General features: G+C 40.1%; 1 protein-coding gene and 1 long non-coding RNA gene across 3 annotated transcripts in view; one reads left to right on the top strand and one right to left on the bottom strand.

Annotated features, from left to right (window-relative positions):
• The window catches only part of LOC142698892 (uncharacterized), a 229,128-nt gene that overhangs the window by 164,267 nt on the left and 43,768 nt on the right, over positions 1-21,093 (top strand). The window lies entirely within an intron of this gene.
• LOC142698890 (uncharacterized) lies at positions 6,499-20,280 on the bottom strand. Of its 2 annotated transcripts, none has more exons than XM_075847919.1 (21): positions 20,059-20,280; positions 19,499-19,765; positions 19,075-19,416; positions 18,537-18,986; positions 18,196-18,400; positions 17,389-17,517; positions 17,171-17,304; positions 16,866-17,090; positions 16,571-16,768; positions 16,402-16,479; positions 9,663-9,695; positions 9,270-9,548; positions 9,045-9,155; positions 8,617-8,953; positions 8,233-8,534; positions 7,916-8,123; positions 7,706-7,825; positions 7,481-7,614; positions 7,161-7,391; positions 6,837-7,066; positions 6,499-6,744 (listed from the first exon to the last, which is right to left on the bottom strand). In XM_075847919.1, the coding sequence occupies exons 1-21, from the start codon at positions 20,076-20,078 to the stop codon at positions 6,626-6,628; spliced, it is 4,152 nt and encodes a 1,383-aa protein (XP_075704034.1). In that variant the 5' UTR covers positions 20,079-20,280; the 3' UTR covers positions 6,499-6,625. The 2 variants fall into 2 exon arrangements, with proteins under 2 accessions (XP_075704034.1, XP_075704035.1); XM_075847920.1 differs by having other exon boundaries at positions 17,171-17,283.

The raw sequence follows: 21,093 nt of genomic DNA, 5'->3' as shown, positions 1-21,093 counted from the left end.
ATGTCCCGAACGACTGTGGAGAAAATCGCATTTGGATCCAGATTTCCTCCATTACAAATTTATGCTCAAAACTTACAACTCTGCCCTTCACCGAGCCAAACAAGTCTATTTCACTTCTCTCATCTCCACACTATCTAATAATCCAAAACGCCTCTTTGATACTTTTCACTCCCTCCTTAGTCCTAAAGTGCAGACGCCAATCACAGATCTCAGTGCTGAAGACCTGGCCAATTATTTTAAAGTTAAAATTGACAACATCCGGCATGATATTATCTCCCAGTCCCCTAGTAACATCGATCCCCTTCCCCCCCGCACTCCCTCTTCTTCACTCTCAGCATTTGACCCAATAGCTGAAGAAGAAGTCTCGAGGCTCCTCTCTTCTTCTCGTCCTACTACCTGCCCTAGTGATCCTGTCCCCTCACACCTCCTCCAGTCCCTCTCCCCAGCTGTCACTAGTCACCTCACTAAAATATTTAACCTCTCTCTTTCCTCTGGTATCTTTCCCTCCGCTTTTAAACATGCCATTATAAACCCATTATTGAAAAAACCAACACTTGACCCATCCAGCGCTGCCAACTACCGACCAGTCTCTAATCTGCCCTTCAGCTCCAAACTCCTGGAACGCTTGGTCTACTCTCGCCTTATCCGCTATCTCTCTGCTAACGCCATTCTAGACCCCTTACAATCTGGTTTCCGCACTCTACACTCCACAGAAACTGCCCTTACTAAAGTCTCAAATGATCTCTTGGCGGCTAAATCGGACGGTAAATCCTCTCTCCTGATTCTTTTGGATCTCTCTGCAGCCTTTGACACTGTAGACCACAAACTCCTACTTAACCTGCTCCACTCTATTGGCCTCAAGGACGCGGCTCTCTCTTGGTTTTCCTCCTATCTATCTGACCGCTCGTTCAGTGTGTCATTTGCTGGTTCCACTTCTTCTCCTCTTCCCCTTGATATCGGGGTTCCTTAGGGATCAGTCCTAGGTCCGCTCCTCTTTTCTCTCTACACATCTCCTATTGGACAAACCATCAGCAGATTTGGCTTCCAGTACCATCTCTACGCTGATGACACCCAATTATATACCTCTTCCCGTGACATCACCCCTGCTCTAATACAGAACACCAGTGATTGTCTGTCCGCTGTCTCTAACATCATGTCCTCTCTCTATCTGAAACTGAATCTTTCTAAAACTGAGCTCCTTGTGTTCCCACCATCTACTAACCTCCCTAAACCTGATGTCTCCATCTCTGTGTGTGGCACTATCATAACTCCTAAGCAGCACGCCCGCTGTCTCGGGGTTATTTTTGACTCCGATCTTTCCTTTACTCCTCACATACAATCACTTTCACGCTCCTGTCATATTCACCTCAAAAACATCTCCAGAATCCGCTCTTTTCTTACGGAGGAAACTGCCAAAACTCTCATTGTTGCTCTGATTCACTCTCGTCTTGACTACTGTAACTCATTACTAGTCGGTCTTCCCCTCACTAAACTCTCCCCTCTCCAATCTATCCTCAATGCAGCAGCCAGGCTCATCTTTATGACCAACCGCTACACCAACGCCTCTAATCTGTGCCAGTCACTGCACTGGTTGCCCATCCCCTTCCGAATAAAATTCAAACTTATTACTCTCACCCACAAAGCTCTCCACAGTGCTGCACCTCCTTACATCTCCTCCCTCATCTCTGTCTACCACCCTACTCGGGCTCTACGTTCTGCCAACGACCTTAGATTAAAATCCTCCATAATACGAACCTCCCACTACCGTCTCCAGGATTTCTCTCGTGCTGCACCAGTCCTCTGGAATGTGCTACCCCAGACAATCAGATTAATTCCCAATATCCACAGTTTTAAACGTGCCCTGAAAACACATCTATTTAGACAGGCCTATAACATTCCCTAATCTGACTCCTTGCCATGGCCCTCCATTTAGATTAGTCATCAGAATAAGATTCCCTCACACTCCTTCTCTTCATGTCCATCATACACGGATACTGGCTGGTGACCGGCTCATGCAGCTTTATGTCACCACCCCATGTGTATAAAAATATCCGGACCATTGTACAGAACAAACACTGTTACACTTTCTGTCTCCTTTATTTCCTCATAGATTGTAAGCTCTTGCGAGCAGGGTCCTCACTCCCCAGGTTTGAATTGTAAATGAACTTTGTCACTATGTAATGTCTGATATTGTTTGTTTCATGTCCCCTCTAAATTGTAAAGTGCTGCGTAATATGTTGGCGCTATATAAATAAAGATTATTATTATTATTATTAAATGTAGGCCTTTTTCACTAAAATGGGTATAAATAATAATTTTCCATAATGCTGCCCCAGAGAATTTCACAACCAGCAACGAACCGCGGGTCTGATAGAATCAACTGAGGCGTCCATTCGTTCGCCTTGCAAAGCCGAACAATACGACACCTGACTCGGTCGTCTTTTCTGAAAGGGTACTCCTCTTTTGCCCCATAAACATGGCGGAATTTCCATAATAGGAGCTTAATATGGATAGGTTTTCCAATTTTTTTCCGTAACTGCTGAATGTAGAGTTATGAGCCCCGAAGCTATTATACGTCACCATCTCCTGAGTATGTACGCCAAGACTCGTGATGATACGTCGCGCGGTTAGCGAGGTCACTTCTCGTTAGCGACGCCTGTTTCTAAACACGGCTTCAATTTATTTTTATTAAAAAATTAATATCTTGAAAACTAGCTGTTGCATATAACTAATATTTGTTAGACATGTAGCCCTTGACACTCTGACCTAGCCTAAAAAAATTCAGGGTTCTGTGACGCGCGCTTGGACCACAAAAGCCTTGTGAGCGACCGCTATTTTTACACACGTTTACAATGTAGTTCTAATAAAAAAAATAATATCTTAAAAGCGAACCGCCTCAAAGCCATCAATCTTCTCACACCTGTAGCAGTTGACACTGTGACCTACCCTAAAAAAAATTCAAGGGTCTGCGTCGCAGTTTTAGGCCCCAAAAGCCTCTTTTGCTGCTCCTGTTTAACGCACAGAGTGCGTAATTTACGATTTAATTCTAATAAATGAACAATATTATAGATACTAGTAGTGCAAAAGGCCTAATTTTTCATAAACATCTAGCCTTTGACACTCTGACCTACCATATAAAAACTCAGGCCAGTAGGACAGATTTAGCCCGCGCAGCGGGCCAAAAATATAGGCCTTTTTCACTAAAATGGGTATAAATAATAATTTTCCACAATGCTGTCCCAGAGCATTTCACAACCAGCAACGAACGGCGGGTCTGATAGAATCAACCGAGGTGTCCATTCGTTCGCCTTGCAAAGCCGAACAATACGACACCTGACTCGGTTGTCTTTTCTGAAAGGGGACACCTCTTTTGCCCCATAAACATGGCGGAATTTCCATATTAAGAGCTTAATATGGATAGGTTTTCCAATTTTTTTCCGTAACCGCTCAATGTAGAGTTATGAGCCCCGAAGCTGTTATACGTCACCATCTCCTGAGTATGTACGCCAAGACTCGTGATGATACGTCGCGCGGTTAGCGAGGTCACTTCTCGTTAGCGACGCCTGTTTCTAAACACGTCTTCAATTTATTTTTATAAAAAAATTAATATCTTGAAAACTAGCTGTTGCATATAACTAATATTTGTTAGACATGTAGCCCTTGACACTCTGACCTAGCCTAAAAAAATTCAGGGTTCTGTGACGCGCGCTTGGACCACAAATCCTTGTGAGCGACCGCTATTTTTACACACGTTTACAATGTAGTTCTAATAAAAAAAATAATATCTTAAAAGCGAACCGCCTCAAAGCCATCAATCTTCTCACACCTGTAGCAGTTGACACTGTGACCTACCCTAAAAAATTTCAAGGGTCTGCGTCGCAGTTTTAGGCCCCAAAAGCCTCTTTTGCTGCTCCTGTTTAACGCACAGAGTGCGTAATTTACGATTTAATTCTAATAAATGAACAATATTATAGATACTAGTAGTGCAAAAGGCCTAATTTTTCATACACATCTAGCCTTTGACACTCTGACCTACCATATAAAAACTCAGGCCAGTAGGACAGATGTAGCCCGCGCAGCGGGCCAAAAATGTAGGCCTTTTTCACTAAAATGGGTATAAATAATAATTTTCCACAATGCTGTCCCAGAGCATTTCACAACCAGCAACGAACCGCGGGTCTGATAGAATCAACCGAGGCGTCCATTCGTTCGCCTTGCAAAGCCGAACAATACGACACCTGACTCGGTTGTCTTTTCTGAAAGGGGACACCTCTTTTGCCCCATAAACATGGTGTAATTTCCAGATTAAGAGCTTAATATGGATAGGTTTTCGAATTTTTTTCCGTAACCGCTCAATGTAGAGTTATGAGCCCCAAAGCTGTTATACGTCACCATCTCCTGAGTATGTACGCCAAGACTCGTGATGATACGTCGCGCGGTTAGCGAGGTCACTTCTCGTTAGCGACGCCGGTTTCTAAACACGTCTTCAATTTATTTTTATAAAAAAATTAATATCTTGAAAACTAGCTGTTGCATATAACTAATATTTGTTAGACATGTAGCCCTTGACACTCTGACCTAGCCTAAATAAATTCAGGGTTCTGTGACGCGCGCTTGGACCACAAAAGCCTTGTGAGCGAGGGCTATTTTTACACACGTTTACAATGTAGTTCTAATAAAAAAAATAATATCTTAAAAGCGAACCGCCTCAAAGCCATCAATCTTCTCACACCTGTAGCAGTTGACACTGTGACCTACTCTAAAAAATTTCAAGGGTCTGCGTCGCAGTTTTAGGCCCCAAAAGCCTCTTTTGCTGCTCCTGTTTAACGCACAGAGTGCGTAATTTACGATTTAATTCTAATAAATGAACAATATTATAGATAATAGTAGTGCAAAAGGCCTAATTTTTCATACACATCTAGCCTTTGACCTACCATATAAAAACTTAGGCCAGCAGGACAGATGTAGCCCGCGCAGCGGGTCAAAAATGTAGGCCTTTTTCACTAAAATGGGTATAAATAATAATTTTCCATAATGCTGTCCCAGAGCATTTCACAACCAGCAACGAACAGCGGGTCTGATAGAATCAACCGAGGCGTCCATTCGTTCGCCTTGCAAAGCCGAACAATACGACACCTGACTCGGTCGTCTTTTCTAAAAGGAGACTTTTCTTTTGCCCCATTAACATGGCGGAATTTCCATATTTTGAGCTTAATATGGATAGGTTTACCAATTTTTTTCCGTAACCGTTCAATGTGGAGTTACGAGCCCCGAAGCTGTTATACGTCACCATCTCCTGAGTATGTATGCCAAGACTCTTGATGGTACATCGCGCAGTTAGCGAGGAAAATCCTTGTTAGCGACGCCTGTTTCTGCACACGGCTTCAATTTATGTTTAGGGAAAAAATTAATATCTTAAAAACTAACTGTTGCATATAACTAATATTTGTTAGACATGTAGCCATGGACACTCTCACCTAGCCTAAAAATATTCAGGGTTCTGTGACGCGCGCTTGGACCACAAAAGCCTTGTGAGCGACGGCTATTTTTACACGCTTACAATTTAGTTCTAATGAAAAACTCAGCGAGTTACGCTGTTTACATAACTCACGAACATATAACGTTTTTCATGATCGCAAAACATCTCGCTCAGCCGCAACACAGTTTTTATGAAGATTAAAAAATATATACATTTATTGAATACATCCAAACATCCCAGAACCCAACAAATAAAAGTGCTATTGTTCTCTGTGCATTTTAATGTCCATTAAAAGTCCATGTTTTTAAGATTCTTATTTCTTCTTCCATTGGTCTAAAATGTATTTTGCTCTGGGACCTTTTTTCCCCAGAGCTGATGTCCTAAAGTCCTCTTTATTTTCTCTTCTTCCGGCCGGTGGTTTTGAAGCAATCCTATGATTGAAAGATCATAGATTATTAATAATTAGTATCTCATGCTTACTTTACTAACGGTCCTAATTGTATTCATTAATCCTCTACAATGTTATTAATATAACTCTAATCTTTATTTATTTTTTCTTAAACAGACAAAACAGGACCCCAATGACCTCTGCTATAAGACAGAGTTGATGATTGTGAACCCACGACCACTGAGGAACCCAAAGAGGTTTTCCATGCATTTTCCAGCACATATCAGCTCAGAAACATCATGATAGTGAATTGCAAGGCCTTTAGATGCTAAATTTGCCAAGTTTTTCCTAGCAATAGCAAGGGTAGCCTTTATATCCTCATCGCTGCTGTGCTTCATGCATTTTTTGTGCAGGTTCCCAGCATCAACTCTGTCTTATAGCAGATGGGGCAGGTCATTGGGGTCCTGGTTTGCCTGTTTAAGAAAAAATGAATAAAGATTACAGTTACATTAATAACATTGAAGAAGAGTAATGCATATCGTTAGGACCGTTAGTAAACTAAGAATGAGACATACTACGCTGCTTCTGTAACTGCCATTCACTACTATTGGAGTCACGGAAACAGCGTAGCTCATTAAATAAAAAAATATATATCAATTTATTGAATACATCCAAACATCCCAGAACCCAACAAATAAAAGTGCTTTTGTTCCCTGTGCATTTTAATGTCCATTAAAAGTCCATAATTTATAAGCTTCTTATTTCTTCTTCCATTGGTCCAAAATGTCTTTTACTCTTGGACGGTTTTTTCCCCAGAGCTGATGTCCTATAGCCCTCTTTATTTCGTCTTCTTCCGGCAGGTGGTCCTGAAGCAATTCTATGATTAAAAGGTCATATAGATGATTAATAATTAGTATTAATATTGTATTGTGATAGAGAGAACAAAAAAAGAAAGAACATCATTCTTACCTATTATGTAGTCCACTCGCATTCTGTTCTGCAGTTTCCTCCACCGATCGTACAGATGTTGTCCATGGATTGTGGACTCTGCATTGCATCTTTTAAGCGCTGGTGGATCCTTCTCCACAGTGAGGGGATACTTGCCTGTAAATCTTTCAAATTCTACCTCCTTAGAGCAGATTGCAGGAGGTATATTGTCTTGTGCTGTACCCATTAGTAGAATATCTTCCATCGCAGCTCTGCAAAAGACACAATTATTTTAGTGAAAGAGATAATAGAAAAGAGCAAAACCAAGGGTCAAGAATATGAACATATTATTGCTCTGGTACTTACTTTGAGGTGGAAGCCTGCTCTTCCAATTCCCGTTGAATTCTGTCCGGCAACAATGATGCCTTTATCATGTTGTCTATGGTCTTCTCCCGGTAGACCCGCTCTGCAGTGATGTTTGAATGCGCCAATAATTTTGAGAATATTTGTGTCTCATTGGGATTTCTGCAATTTGAGGACACAAAGGTCTCTGACATTCTCCTGACCACCTGGCTGCTCACTGGCTTTAATCCAAATCTATACAATAGAAGAAATTATTATTAAAAGAATAGTTTATAACGTTGGCATGTAGAGTGGAAATCTAACTGTCACTAATAAGAACTTACCTTGTATGAAATCTTGCTACATCGTTTGAAACATTGTATAGCCTTTCTCCGGAGGTGGAGATAAAGAAGTTGGCAATAGTTTTGTTCGTCTTCAAAAGCGTAGGCCTCACTAAGTTGTGATATATTTCAAACCACTGGAAAAAAAATACATAGTCGTGAGATTGATGAACGAAAGAATGATAGATGAGAGGTGCCGTAGATTACATTATACTGTAAGATTCATACCTTTTCCTCTTCTTTATCTAGAATCAATGTTGCTGCTTGTTGTGTTGCAGTCTTGTGTTCCAGGAAAGATATTACCACGCTGCTCTCTTTTCCTGCTACTCTTTCTTTCCATTCATTGACCTACAAGATAAATAAATTGTGAAAACAAGCACTGCACAAATGTTCAAAGACAGCATTAAAAAAAACAAAAAAAAAACAAAGGTTACTTACTGTCATATTTTGGACCACACCAGGTCGTTGCATTTTTTTTAAGACAATGATGGACTCCAAATAATTGATGATTGTTAATTTTTCGCTATCAAGGAGTGTATCGCCATTTTCAGCCATCCTCAACACCATTTGGAAAGTGGGTCCAGCAACTTTCAACAACGTTCTCAAATCGTCAGGCTTTAAAACGGTCTGAAATATTCGCTTATGTCTATTGAAAGAAAATAAATGCAGTTTAACAAATGAAAAGGCAGAAGAAATAATGAATTGTGTTTTTGTCAATCTATTCTAAGACCTCATAAAACTTTTCTTAGACTTACTTCTTTGCAACAATCTCCTTGGAAATTCCTTTGTGTAGCCTCTTTTGACTAACAGAAAGAGCAGACAAGTAATTTTTGACTGCTTTGTAGGTCTTTCTGTCTTTGTGCTTTTGACATTTGACATTTTTCAGATAAGAGACGAAACGCTTCACATTCTTATGATAATTGAAGACAGTTTGATGAGTGTTTCCGATTGCCAGCAGCTTGTCAAAGTACTTGTGTGTCTCCTCAATGTCGTCGACAAATTTCAGAGATGGCTTCTTGCTGTCTATAAAATACAGGAAGCGAGCAACGTTCTCTGCCTATAATGATGAAATGGGATTAATTAAAAGGAACAGAATCTTACATAGATCTATGTTACTTACATGATGATTTGGTGCTTACCTCCTGTTTGTATCTGACGACGCCTAAGCCTGTTCTAAGGTGGTTGACAAAACCAGCGATCAACTCAGAGTTCAGAGAATGCCTCTTGTAGAATCCAGCTTCTGACATTTTCTTCCTCAATGGGTTGTTCCAGGATATCTTGGGCTCGTCAGCCAGTGTTTCCTGGTCCCTCGCATTGTTCTCTTCTTTTTCCGCATCCTCTGACCGTTCATCCTTATCTTCCATAGTGCCTTCGTCATTTTCCTTGTCAGAGTCGCTTGTCGTGACTTCTTCTGATTCTTCTTCTTCTTCTTCATCTTCCTCCTCCTCCATTATGACATCATCTGACTGTTGACAGCTATTAAACAAAACAATATATATTATTATCACATGCAAGAAAAATATATTTCCACAACATGTATAAAGCTTGCAGGCAAAACATTTCTCACCTTTTGTGTGGACATTTTTTGTTTTTTTCTTTGACCACTGGCTCACATACTTTAGTTTCCAGGGCTTTTGTCATCTCAACTTCGGAATTATCATTTCTGACTGTATCAGACCTTAAAAGTGGAAAGACAAAATGAATGATATTAGAAAAATGCATACAAAAATATAATATAAATGCATTTTTTTTTATATGAGACCAATACTCTAGTTATTGTAATAGTACTTACCTTGGCACAGGAGGGGTGTTGAGGATTGTGAAACCACGGCCACTGAGGAACTCGAGGAGGTTTTCCATGCATTTTCCAGCACATACCAGCTGAGAAACCTCATGGTAGTGAATTGCAAGGCCTTTAGATGCTACATTTGTCAAGTTTTTCCTAGCAATAGCAAGGGTAGCCTTTATAGCCTCATCGCTGCTGTGCTTCATGCATTTTCTGTGCAGGTGGGTACCCAGCATCAACTCTGTCTTGTAACAGATGGGGCATGTCATTGGGGTCCTGTTTTGCCTGTTTAAGAAAAAATAAATAAAGATTAGAGTTATATTAATAACATTGTAGAGGATTGATGCATATCATTAGGACTGTTAGTAAACTAAGAATGAGACAGACAAAGATACTTACGCTTTGGATGGCATTTTTAGGCTTGAGATAGACCTGTAGAATATAAGATAAAACAATTAATAAAGCTTTTAAAAAAGCTCAAGAAGTAAAAGGCAAAAGGGTGCAAACAGAGGTAGTAAATGGAGTGAATCCTTTCAGATCAGTCCAGTACAGTAGCTAGACAGCAGAACAATCCGTGTAGATCAGTCTAGTAGAGAGAGCTGAGCTTCAGTAAATTGTTCAAAGTGTTGTGAGAGACTGGACTCAGTACTGCTCCTTTTAACCCCTTCCCTCTTTAGCCACTTTTGACCTTCCTGACCGAGCCTCATTTTTCAAATCTGACATCTGTCACTTTATGTGGTAATAACTCCGGAATGCTTTCACCTATCCAAGCGATTCTGAGATTGTTTTCTCGTGACACATTGGACTTTATGTTACTGGCAAAATTTGCTCGATATGTTCAGCATTTAATTGTGAAAAACACCAAAATTTAGCGAAAAATTGCAAAAATTAGCATTTTTCTCAATTTAAATGTATCTGCTTGTAAGACAGGCAGTTATACCACACAAAATTGTTTCTAATTAACATCACCCATATGTCTACTTTAGATTGGCATCGTTTTTTGAACATCCTTTTATTTTTCTATGACCTCACAAGGCTTAGAACTTTAGCAGCAATTTCTCACATTTTCAAGAAAATTTCAAAAGGCCATTTTTACAGGGGCCAGTTCAGTTGTGAAGTGGCTTTGAGGGCCTTATATATTAGAAACCCCCAAAAAGTCACCCCATTTTAAAAACTTCACCCCTCAAAGTATTCAAAACAGCATTTAGAAAATGTCTTAACCCTTTACACATGTCACAGGAATTAAAGCAATGTAGAGGTGAATTTTACAAATTTCATATTTTTTTGCAGAAATAAATTTTTAGTACAATTTTTTTTATAACACAGAAGGTTTTACCAGAGAAATGCAACTCAATATTTGTTGCCCAGTTTCTGCAGTTTTAGGAAATATCCCACATGTGGCCGTAGCGTGCTACTGGACTGAAGCACCGGCCTCAGAAGCAAAGGAGCACCTGGTGGATTTTGGGGCCTTATTTTTGTTAGAATAAATTTTAGGCACCATGTCAGGTTTGAAGGGCTCTTGCGGTGCCAAAACAGTCAAAATCCCCCAAAAGTGACCCCATCTGGGAAACTACACACCTCAAGGAAATTATCTAGGGGTACAGTGAGCATTTTGACCGCACAGCTTTTTTACAGAAATTATTAGAAGTAGGCCGTGAAAATTAAAATCAACATTTCTTCAAAGAAAATGTAGGTTTAGCGATTTTTTTTCTCATTTTCACAAAGACTAAAGGAGAAAAAGCACCGTAAAATTTGTAAACCAATCTCTCCCGAGTAAAACAATACCCCACATGTGGTAATAACCGGTTGTTTGGAGACACGGCGAGGCTGAGAAGGGAAAGAGCGCTATTTGGCTTTTGGAGCTCAAGTTTAGCAGGAATGGTTTGTGGAGGCCATGTCACATTTACAAAGCCCCTGAGGGGACAAAACAGTGGAAACCCCCCACAAGTGACCCCATTTCGGAAACTACGCCCATTGAGAAAATTATCTAGGGGTATAGTGAGCGTTTTGACCCAACAGGTTTTTTGCATAAATTATTGGAAATAGGCCCTGAAAATGACAATCTAAATTTTTTCAAAGAAAATGTAGGTTTAGCTAATTTTTTCTCATTTCCACAAGGACTGAAGGAGAAAAAGCACCGTAAAATTTGTAAACCAATCTCTCCCGAGTAAAACAATGCCCCACATGTGGTAATAAACGGTTGTTTGGAGACACGGCAGGGCTGAGAAGGGAAAGAGCGCTATTTGGCTTTTGGAGCTCAAGTTTAGCAGGAATGGTTTACGGAGGCCATGTCACATTTACGAAGTCCCTGAGGAGACAAAACAGTGGAAACCCCCCCACAAGTGACCCCATTTTGGAGACTACACCCATTGAGGAAATTATCTAGGGGTATAGTGAGCTTTTTGACCCCACATGTTTTTTGCAGAAATTATTGGAAGTAGGCCCTGAAAATAAAAATCAACATTTTTTCAAAGAAAATGTAGGTTTAGCTTATTTTTACTCATTTCCACAAGGACTGAAGGAGAAAAAGCACCACAAAATTTGTAAAGCAATTTCTCCCGAGTAAAACAATACCCCACGTGTGGTAATAAACGGCTGTTTGGAGACACGGCTTGGCTTAGAAGGGAAAGAGCGCTATTTGGCTTTTGGAGATCACATTGAGCAGGAATGGTTTGCGGCGGCCATGTCACATTTGCAAAGCCCCTGAGGGGAAAAAACAATGAAAACGCCCAAAAAGTGACACCATTTAGGAAACTACACCTCTTGAGGAATTCATCTAGGGGCGTAGTGAGCATTTTGACCCCACAGATGTTTCATAGAATTTATTAGAATTGGGCAGTGAAAATAAAAACAATCCTTTTTCTTCAATAAGACGTAGCTTTAGCGCAAATTTTTTCATTTTCGCAACAAATAAAGGAAAAAAAAGAACCCAACATTTGTAAAGCAATTTCTACCGAGTACGGCAATACCCCATATGTGGTCATAAACTGCTGTTTGGGCACACGGCAGGGCTCAGAAGGGAAGGACCGCCATTTGGAGTGCAGATGTTTCTGGATTGGTTTCTGGGCGCCTGTGGGCCCAAAACAGTGGAAACCCCCCAGAAGTGACCCCATTTTGGAAACTACACCCCTCAATGCTTTTACCTAGGGGTGTAGTGAGCATGTTAACCCTGCAGGTGTTTTGTAGAAATTAGTGTGAACTCGATGTTGCAGAGTGAAAATGGGATTTTTTCCACAGATATGTGGACAATATGTGGTGCCCAGCTTGTGCCACCATAACGAGACAGCTCTCTAATTATTATGCTGGGTTTCCTGGTTTTAGAAACACCCTACATGTGGCCCTAATCTCTTGCCTGGACAGTCGACCAGGCTCAGGAGTGAAAGCGTACCATGTAAAATTGAGGCCTAATTTGGCGATTTACAAAGTATTGGTTCACAACTGCAGAGGCTCAGATGTGAAATAATAAAAATAAACCCCTGGGAAGTGACCCCACTATGGAAACTGCACCCCTCAAGGCATTTATTAAGGGGTGTAGTGAGCATTTTCACCCCACAGATCTTTTCCATAAATGAATGCGCTGTGGATGGTGCAAATTAAAAATTTATATTTTTCCCTAGATATGCCATTCAGTGGCAAATATGTCGTGCCCAGCATATGCCACTGGAGACACACACCCCAAAAATTGCTAAAAGGGTTCTCCCGGGTATGACGATGCCATATATGTGGAAGGAAACTGCTGTTTGGGCACGCTGTAGGGTTCAGATGGGAGGAAATGCCATTTGGCTTTTGGAGCGTGGATTTTGCTTGGTAGTAGTTTTGTTTGGAGTCTTACTGGTGTTTCCGTTTATAATGTAGGGCATATGTAAGCCGGGCGGAGTATATAAGGGGCATAGTCAGGTGGTATAATAACGGGGTAAAAAAAAACAATAAAATAATCCATAGATGTGTGTTACGCTGTGAAGCAATCCTTTCTGCACAGGCCGGTGTCGCACTGATAAATGGTGTCATTTCTTATCCCCCTTTTGGTCCACACTCCGCGCCTTTGTAGTTTGGGGAATTTTGCTGGGAAGTGTTGTCCTGGTATAATACGGGCACCGTCGCTTCCAGCGGATATGTTTGGGCCCTCCCTTTCCTGGTTCCCTAATTTTAGGTCCTTGAAAAATCGCCTCTTCAAACAGAAGAAATGTTCCCCTCGGGCACAACTGCATATTTTTTTATTTCCTGACTTATTGGAGCCATAACTAATTTTATTTTTCATAGACGTAGCGGTATGAGGGCTGGTTTGTTGCGGGATGAGCTGTAGTTATTATTGGTACCATTTTGGGGTACATGCGACTTTTTGATCACCTTTTATCCTATTTTTTGGGATGCCAGGTAAACAAAAAAACGCAATTCTGGCACAGCTTTTTTCGGGTTTTTTTTATACAGCGTTCACCATGCGTTATAAATTACATGTTAACTTTATTCTGCGGGTCAGTACGATTCCGGCGATACCTAATTTATAGAACTTTTTCATGTTTTACAACTTTTTTGCACAATAAAATTACTTTTGTAAAAAGAATGTATTTTTTCTGTCGCCAAGTTGTGAGAACCATAACTTTTTAATTTTTTTGTCGACGGAGGTGTATGAGGGCTTGTTTTTTGCGGGACGAGCTATAGTTTTTATAGGTACCATTTTTGGATACGTGCGACTTTTTGATCACTTTTTATTCTAATATTTGTAGGGCAAAGTGACCAAAAAACAGAAACTCTGGTAACGTTTTTTACGGTTTTTTTTACGCTGTTCACCGCGTGCAATAAATAATATAATATTTTGATACCTCCGGTCGTTACGGTCGTGGCGATACCAAATACATATGGTTTATTATTATTTTTCAATAATAAAGGACTTGATAAGAGTAAAAGGGGGATTGTGTTTTATTTGATTACTTGAAACTTTTACTGTTTTCAAACTTTTATTTTGTGCACTTTTTTTTACACTTTTTTATACTTTTTTTACACTTTTTCTCAAGTCCCACTAGGGGACTTGAAGTTCCAACGGTCAGATTTTTTTTTTTCTAATACATTGCACTACCTATGTAGTGCAATGTATTAGATCTGTCAGTCATTCACTGACAGCAAGCCGATTAGGCTTCGCCTCCCGGCGGGGCCTAAATCGGCTTCCGTAATGGCAGAGCAGGAGACCATTGTGTCTCCTGTTGCCATAACAGCAGTCGCCAGTCCCGATTGCCTGTCAGGGCTGGCGATCTGCTAGTAACCGCTACGATGCAGCAATCGCTTTCGATTGCTGCATCGAAGGGGTTAATGGCAGGGATCGGAGCTAGCTCCGGTTCCTGCCGTTACAGGTGGATGTCAGCTGTACAGTACAGCTGACTTCCACCGCTGATGACGCCGGATCAGCTCCTGACCCGGCGCCATCTTGCCGACAGCTACGGAAGCCGATCAGGCTCCGCCGCCGGGCGGATCTTGACCGGCTTCGGTGCTAGGCAGACCGGGAGGCCAGTATTAGGCCTCCGGTTGCCATTGCAGCCACCGGAACCCCGGCAATTTCATTACTGGGGTTCCGATGAGCTGCAAACACCTTAAGTGCAGCGATCGCGTTTGAGCGCTGCACTTAAGGGGTTAATGGCGGGGATCGAAGCTAATTTCGGTCCCCGCCGTTACAGTCGGATGTCAGCTGTAAGATACAGCTGAGATCCGGTGATGATGGGACCGGCTCAGCTTCTGAGCCGGTCCCAAACATTTGGCGTACATGTACGGCAAGATGCGGGAAGTCAGTACTTTCCATGACGTACATGTACGGCAAATGTCGGGAAGGGGTTAAACAGAAAGTTGGGAAACATTTACATTTTTGTAAGGTGTGAAAACTAGGTTTAGGGGGTGTGGCTAACACCTAGAGGAAAATGTGTGCAAGTTAGCAAAAACCCCTTACAAACACAAGCTAATGTAAGCATCCAATGCTAAATGTATATATATTTCTTATGTCAATTTTAATGCATATGCCTCTAAGTACATGTATTTATATACAATAAATACATATACAAAACAATATATATTATTATCACATGCAAGAAAAATATATTTCCACAACATGTATAAAGCTTGCAGGCAAAACATTTCTCACCTTTTGTGTGGACATTTTTTTATTTATTTTTTTGACCGCTGGCTCACATACTTTAGTTTCCAGGGCTTTTGTCATCTCATACAATACATATGTATATGTCAATACATATGTATATGTATATATATATATATATCACTCTATACCAAATCCCACTATAGTAACCTGTGCACAGAAGTAATCCTGATCCATGGACATGTAGTATATTGAAATAAATTGTGCTGCACACCAATATAAGCAAAGTAAAATGATTTATTCAATTAATGAAGAGATGTGTGCCAAGCTTGAGAACAGTCCTAAGGCTGGACACAAAAGTCACATCTCTGCATTGATTGAATAAATCACTTTATTTTAAAAATGTGTACCTATTTCATATACATCTATTAAATGTAATATTTACTATCGTTTCTAAACTGACCTTTACAACATGTTTCTAGATACTGTTTGCATAGAAACCAGATTAGAATGTGGAATAGTGTTAAAATATATTAGTCCATGCCAAGGTGTCGATACTGGCAGAGTGGAGGTGACACATTTATATTGTTAGACTAAGCTGGCTCCGGCCAGGGGACAGTCATAATTGCCACTGTATTGTTTCAGCCAAACACATGTTTCAGCCACGTGTGAAATATTTCAATACACATACCACACTTTTGTTTTAGTATTCTCTAAAGTTGAGTTAATTTTTAATATAATAATTTATTTAGTTATTGATAATATATATATATATATATTTCTTATGGCAATTTCAATGCATATGTTTAAGTAGCCTCTAAGTATATGTATGTATTTATATGTATGTATATATATATGTCTAAAGGAAATTAACTATCGATGCGCCTGAGCAGAACAACAGGGACTCTTTTGATTGCAGATAGTGATGTATCCCTCGACGTCACTTCAGCCCTTTGATAAAAGAAGAAAATAAATACTGATGTTAAAACAAAATGTGAGACATACAGTTTAATAAGCATATTAGTTTACAAAGTAAGGTCAATAAATGTATTTTATTATTACCCAGAGGAGCTCCCTTCCCCTCTCTGCCTCTGTGCCCTGGACCGTGTTCGGATGAACAATGAGGATGGTACTTGTGCTCTGAAAAAATAACCAAACATTAGTATATCAATTGATAAGTCTAACACAACTAAACTGAGGACATTTATAATAAAACTGAGAGTTTATCTACTTTGAAGTCCAATCATCATCATCATCATCATCATCATCATCATCATCATCATCATGATCAGCCAAGCTTTCTTCTTCTCCTCGGTCAGTTGATTCACTCCAGTCCTCTTTGGCACTGTAATCTTGTTCCTGGGCTTCTTCGTGGGATGTGATGTCTTCTCTTTGGATTCCCTGGCCTCCTTCCTGAATGTTCTCTTGTCTATAGGGTAGACATAGAAAAAATAAAGCATTAAACTTCTAAAACAAATCATGTAATATTATACAGTATATATTATTTCCCTCCCACAATAAATTACCTTGAAGTGCTGGCTTGGGGCTGCTCACCACCGGCTTGCATTACCAGCATATAACCATGGCATATGTCCGTCAGTGTCTTCTCACGATAGTTTCTTTCCGCTGTCATGTTGGTGTGTGCCAAATATTTGGCAAACAGACACTTTTCAGAGTCAGAAAAATTAGGGAGAGTCCAAGTTTCGCAAATCCTCCTGACAAGCTGACTGGTGATGTTGGGTAGTTTATATCTAGAAAGGAAAATAGAAAAACATAATACATACACAGCACTTAGAATTGAATAAAGACAGGTGACTTTTAAGAAACTTACTTTGTGTGGTACCGCAGGATGTCATTGGAAACATTATAAATTTCCTTTCCAGATGTAGAGAGGAAAAATACTTCTGTTGGCATGTTGTTCTTTAGCAGCATTGGTCTTACTATCTCAAAGTAGACATTAAACCACTAGGGGAGGGATACAAATAAAGAGATTATTGAAAAGCATCTTTACAACTCCATAAAGTAAGTAGGAGCCTTATAGAAACTTACCATTTCTTCCTCCTTTGTTAGCACATAGGTTGCCACTTGGTGTGTAGAGGTCTTGTGTAATTTGACCCCAACAACTACCAGGTCTAAACCCAAATATCTGTGAGTGATCCTCTCATTCCACTCTGAAACCTATGAGTCAAAAGGAAAAAGTATGAGGGACAGGAAAGCAAATTATTTACTGAATATAATTTTCCTATCAATTCTAAGTTCACATCATACCATGTCAGTAGCTACTGGTTTTGGGAGAATAGATTGGATTATGGGAATATGTCAACAGAAGCTGCTCCCTGCCATGGAGCTAGGGATTAAGGGATTAACCAAGTAGAGTTGACAAATTTATATTGTTAGCTGCATCTGGCTCCAGCCAGGTGTGACATATTTTTAATGTGCATGACACTGTATTGTTACAGCCCAATACCTGAGCCAGCTATGTGTGAGATTTGTCAATGTACTTGCCACTGTATTGTGTTAGCCCAACACTACGCCAAGCCACTTGTGATTTTTTTTTCTATACATATGCCACTCTTTTGTTTCAGCATAATTTCTGCCTCTAGCCAGGTGTAAGGTTTTTACATAGATTATTCACTCTGTTCTTGCAGACAAATATCCGACTTTAATAAGCTAACATTAACCTTATGCAGGCTTCACACCATTATCGGCCTTCAGGGCTCCCCTACACTATTAAAAGTATTTAACTGCAGCCATAAGGCCTCCAGACACTTCTCTAAAAAGCACCCCAAAGCATAACCATAACAGGGTAGGAAAACAAAATGACGCAGAAAAACAGAGGAGGAGAAAGCTACTTACAGTCATATGTCTGACAACACCTGGCCGTTGCAGATGCCTCAAAATAAGCAGGGCCTCAAGATAATAAATAATTTCAAGTTGAGTGTCTCGCTTCATGTGTCTGTCTTTTGCAGCTTTGAGGCATTTCAGGAAGGTTGGCTTTGCCACAACTAAAAGCCTCTGACATTCCTGGGGTGTTTTCATAGAATTTGTCAATGACTTGTATCTAAACACAAAGTAAAGAGAAATGATTTTATTGTATATACACAAGTAATAAAGAGTAGTAGCAATATCTAAAATAAATATATACCTATTTGAGGTTTCATACTTTGTCTAAGGATACATTTGAGTTCATAACTCACCGTTTGCTGACAACTTCTCTTGAAATTCCCTTAGATAGCCTCTTTTGAATGTCCTCTGTAACATCCATAAAGAAGTTGCAGGACTTAAACAGCCTTGGTCTTTGTGCAGAGAGATTGGTCGCTCTCAGCTGATACGTCATGAACCTCCGGATATGTTTTAGGTAATTAAAGACAGTCTGGTTTGCAAGCTTCAGGTCACGCAGCTTTGTAAAAAAGGAGTTAACCTTCTCAATGTTGCTGACAAAGTCCAGATTGGGACGCTGCGGGTTCATGTAATAAAGGAACCTTGCCAAATTTTCAACCTCCTGCTTGTAGTTGGGCACATCCAATGTGTGCTGCAAATAGTCGGCAAAGCCCTTCAGTATTGGTTCGTCCAATGAATGTCGCTTGTATAGTCCAGCAGCCTTCATCTTCTGTCTTGTGACCACCGTCCATTTTGTCTGTAGGATTCTGTAATTTTGGAGAAAAGTGCAAGACATCAGATTTGACACATTTGACAGCCACAGAGAATACGTAAGGAGTATCTATGTACACTGACCTCTGTGTCCTGTCATCAAAGTTTCCTGTAGTTCCGCTTTCTTGATTGGATTCTTCCTCAGACTCTAGTTGAAGCTGAAAGTCTCTATCACTTTCCTCCTCTGCGCTGTCATCTTCATGTGCTCTTCTGCCTTCTTCATTGTGTTGGTCTTCCCTCGGGTCTTCAGGCTGTGCAAGGAATAGTGTGTCTGTAACTTCTTCCTCAGGATCTGCAGGGATCAGTGTGACCTCCATTTCCTCATCAGGGACTGGTATGGCTGCAATATCCTCTACAGCCGCTGTGTGATGTGGCACAGTAAGGACAGTTGATGCAGAGGTTGATGGTCTTCCATATTGTACATTGCTGTAAAATATAAAAAGCAACGTGAGTATAAGTGTAAACACTGGAGAGCTATGAGACATAAGCAGACAGGGGTGACACATACCTGGCCACAGTTGGTTTGTTAATGATCAAAAAGCCCCTGTCCTCGAGGAAGGGGACAACGTTTTCCAATGAGCCAAGAGAGATGATCTCTTGGTAACTGATTGCAGTGCCCTTAGATGCAATTTTCACCAGGGTTTTCCTGGCCAATGCCACAGTGGCTTTTATCTCCTCATCGCTGCTGAACCTCATACACTTTCTCCTCAGATATGTAGAGAATAATGTCTGTGTACGGTAACATACTGGGCATGTCATAGGAGTTCTGTTTTGCCTGTTGAAAGACATGAGGTTTTGGATTTAAAAATGTCCTAAGTAATATAGCTTAGTTTGAAATATACCCAAACTGCAATCTCAAAAATAGTCACAAGATGTCCCACTACATGCATACTGATTTGTTTCAGGCAGGCTACCTGAACAATGCCTGGGCTTGTACACTATGGCCTACTGAAAATAAAATGACACCTCTTCCCTAGCCCATGGCTCACCATGATTTCACTATACAATTTGCCTGAACTGAACATTAATGATGGACATAAATATACGTTAATAAACATATTTACTTACAATTTGGCTGCAGACTCCATTCCTGTAACTAGAACTTGTTGTCCTAAAGATGTATATTTGAGTAAAAAAACCAATAAATCTTTTAGAAGCCGTATCCAAAAGGCAGATGATGTAGGTATCCAGGTACAATGTCTCAAGTGTAGTATTGAATAAGGTGAATAGCAAAAAAATAATGCAATCCAAGAAGGAGATCAGTCAATAGCTTTCAAGGAAACTTCCAAACTGACTGAAAATGCCTCAGTGTTTTAACCCCTTTAGGACACAGCCTGTTTTGGCCTTGTGGACACAGCCTATTTTTTCAAATCTGACATGTGTCACTTTATGTGGTAATAACTCCGGAATGTTTTTACCTATCCAAGCGATTCTGAGATTGTTTTCTCGTGACATATTGTACTTTATGTTAGTGAAAACATTTGGTCGATAAATTCAATATTTATTTGTGAAAAACTTCAAATTTTAGCAAAAATTTGCAAAAATTAGCATTTTTCTAAATTTAAATGTATTTGCTTGTGAAACAGATAGTAATACCACACAAAATAGTTACTAGTTAACATCCCCTATATGTCTACTTTATGTTTGCATCATTTTTTTTCACGTACTTTTATTTTTCTAGGACGTTACGAGGCTTAGAACTTTAGCAGCAATTTCTCATATTTTCAATAAAATTTCAATAGGCCATTTTTTCAGGGACCAGTTCAGTTCTGAAGTGGCTTTGAGGGCCTTATATATTAGAAAGTCCCCATAAATCCCCCCATTTTGAAAACTGTACCCCTCAAGGTATTCAAAACCACATTCAGAAAATATTTTAACCCTTTAGGCGTTTCACAGGAATTAAGGCAAAGTAGAGGTGAAATTTACAAATTTCATTTTTTTTGCCGAAATTCATTTGTAATAAAAAAAAATCTGTAACACAGAAGGTTTTACCAGGGAAACGCAGCTCAATATTTATTGCCCAGATTCTGCAGATTTTAGAAATATCCAACATGTGGCCCTAGTGTCCTAATGGACTGAAACACAGGCCGCAGAAGCAAAGGA

Source organism: Rhinoderma darwinii, unplaced genomic scaffold (genome assembly GCF_050947455.1).
Source record: "Rhinoderma darwinii isolate aRhiDar2 unplaced genomic scaffold, aRhiDar2.hap1 Scaffold_104, whole genome shotgun sequence".
In the NCBI taxonomy this organism is placed as follows: domain Eukaryota; kingdom Metazoa; phylum Chordata; class Amphibia; order Anura; family Rhinodermatidae; genus Rhinoderma; species Rhinoderma darwinii.
This window is presented reverse-complemented; position numbering and strand designations above follow the sequence as displayed.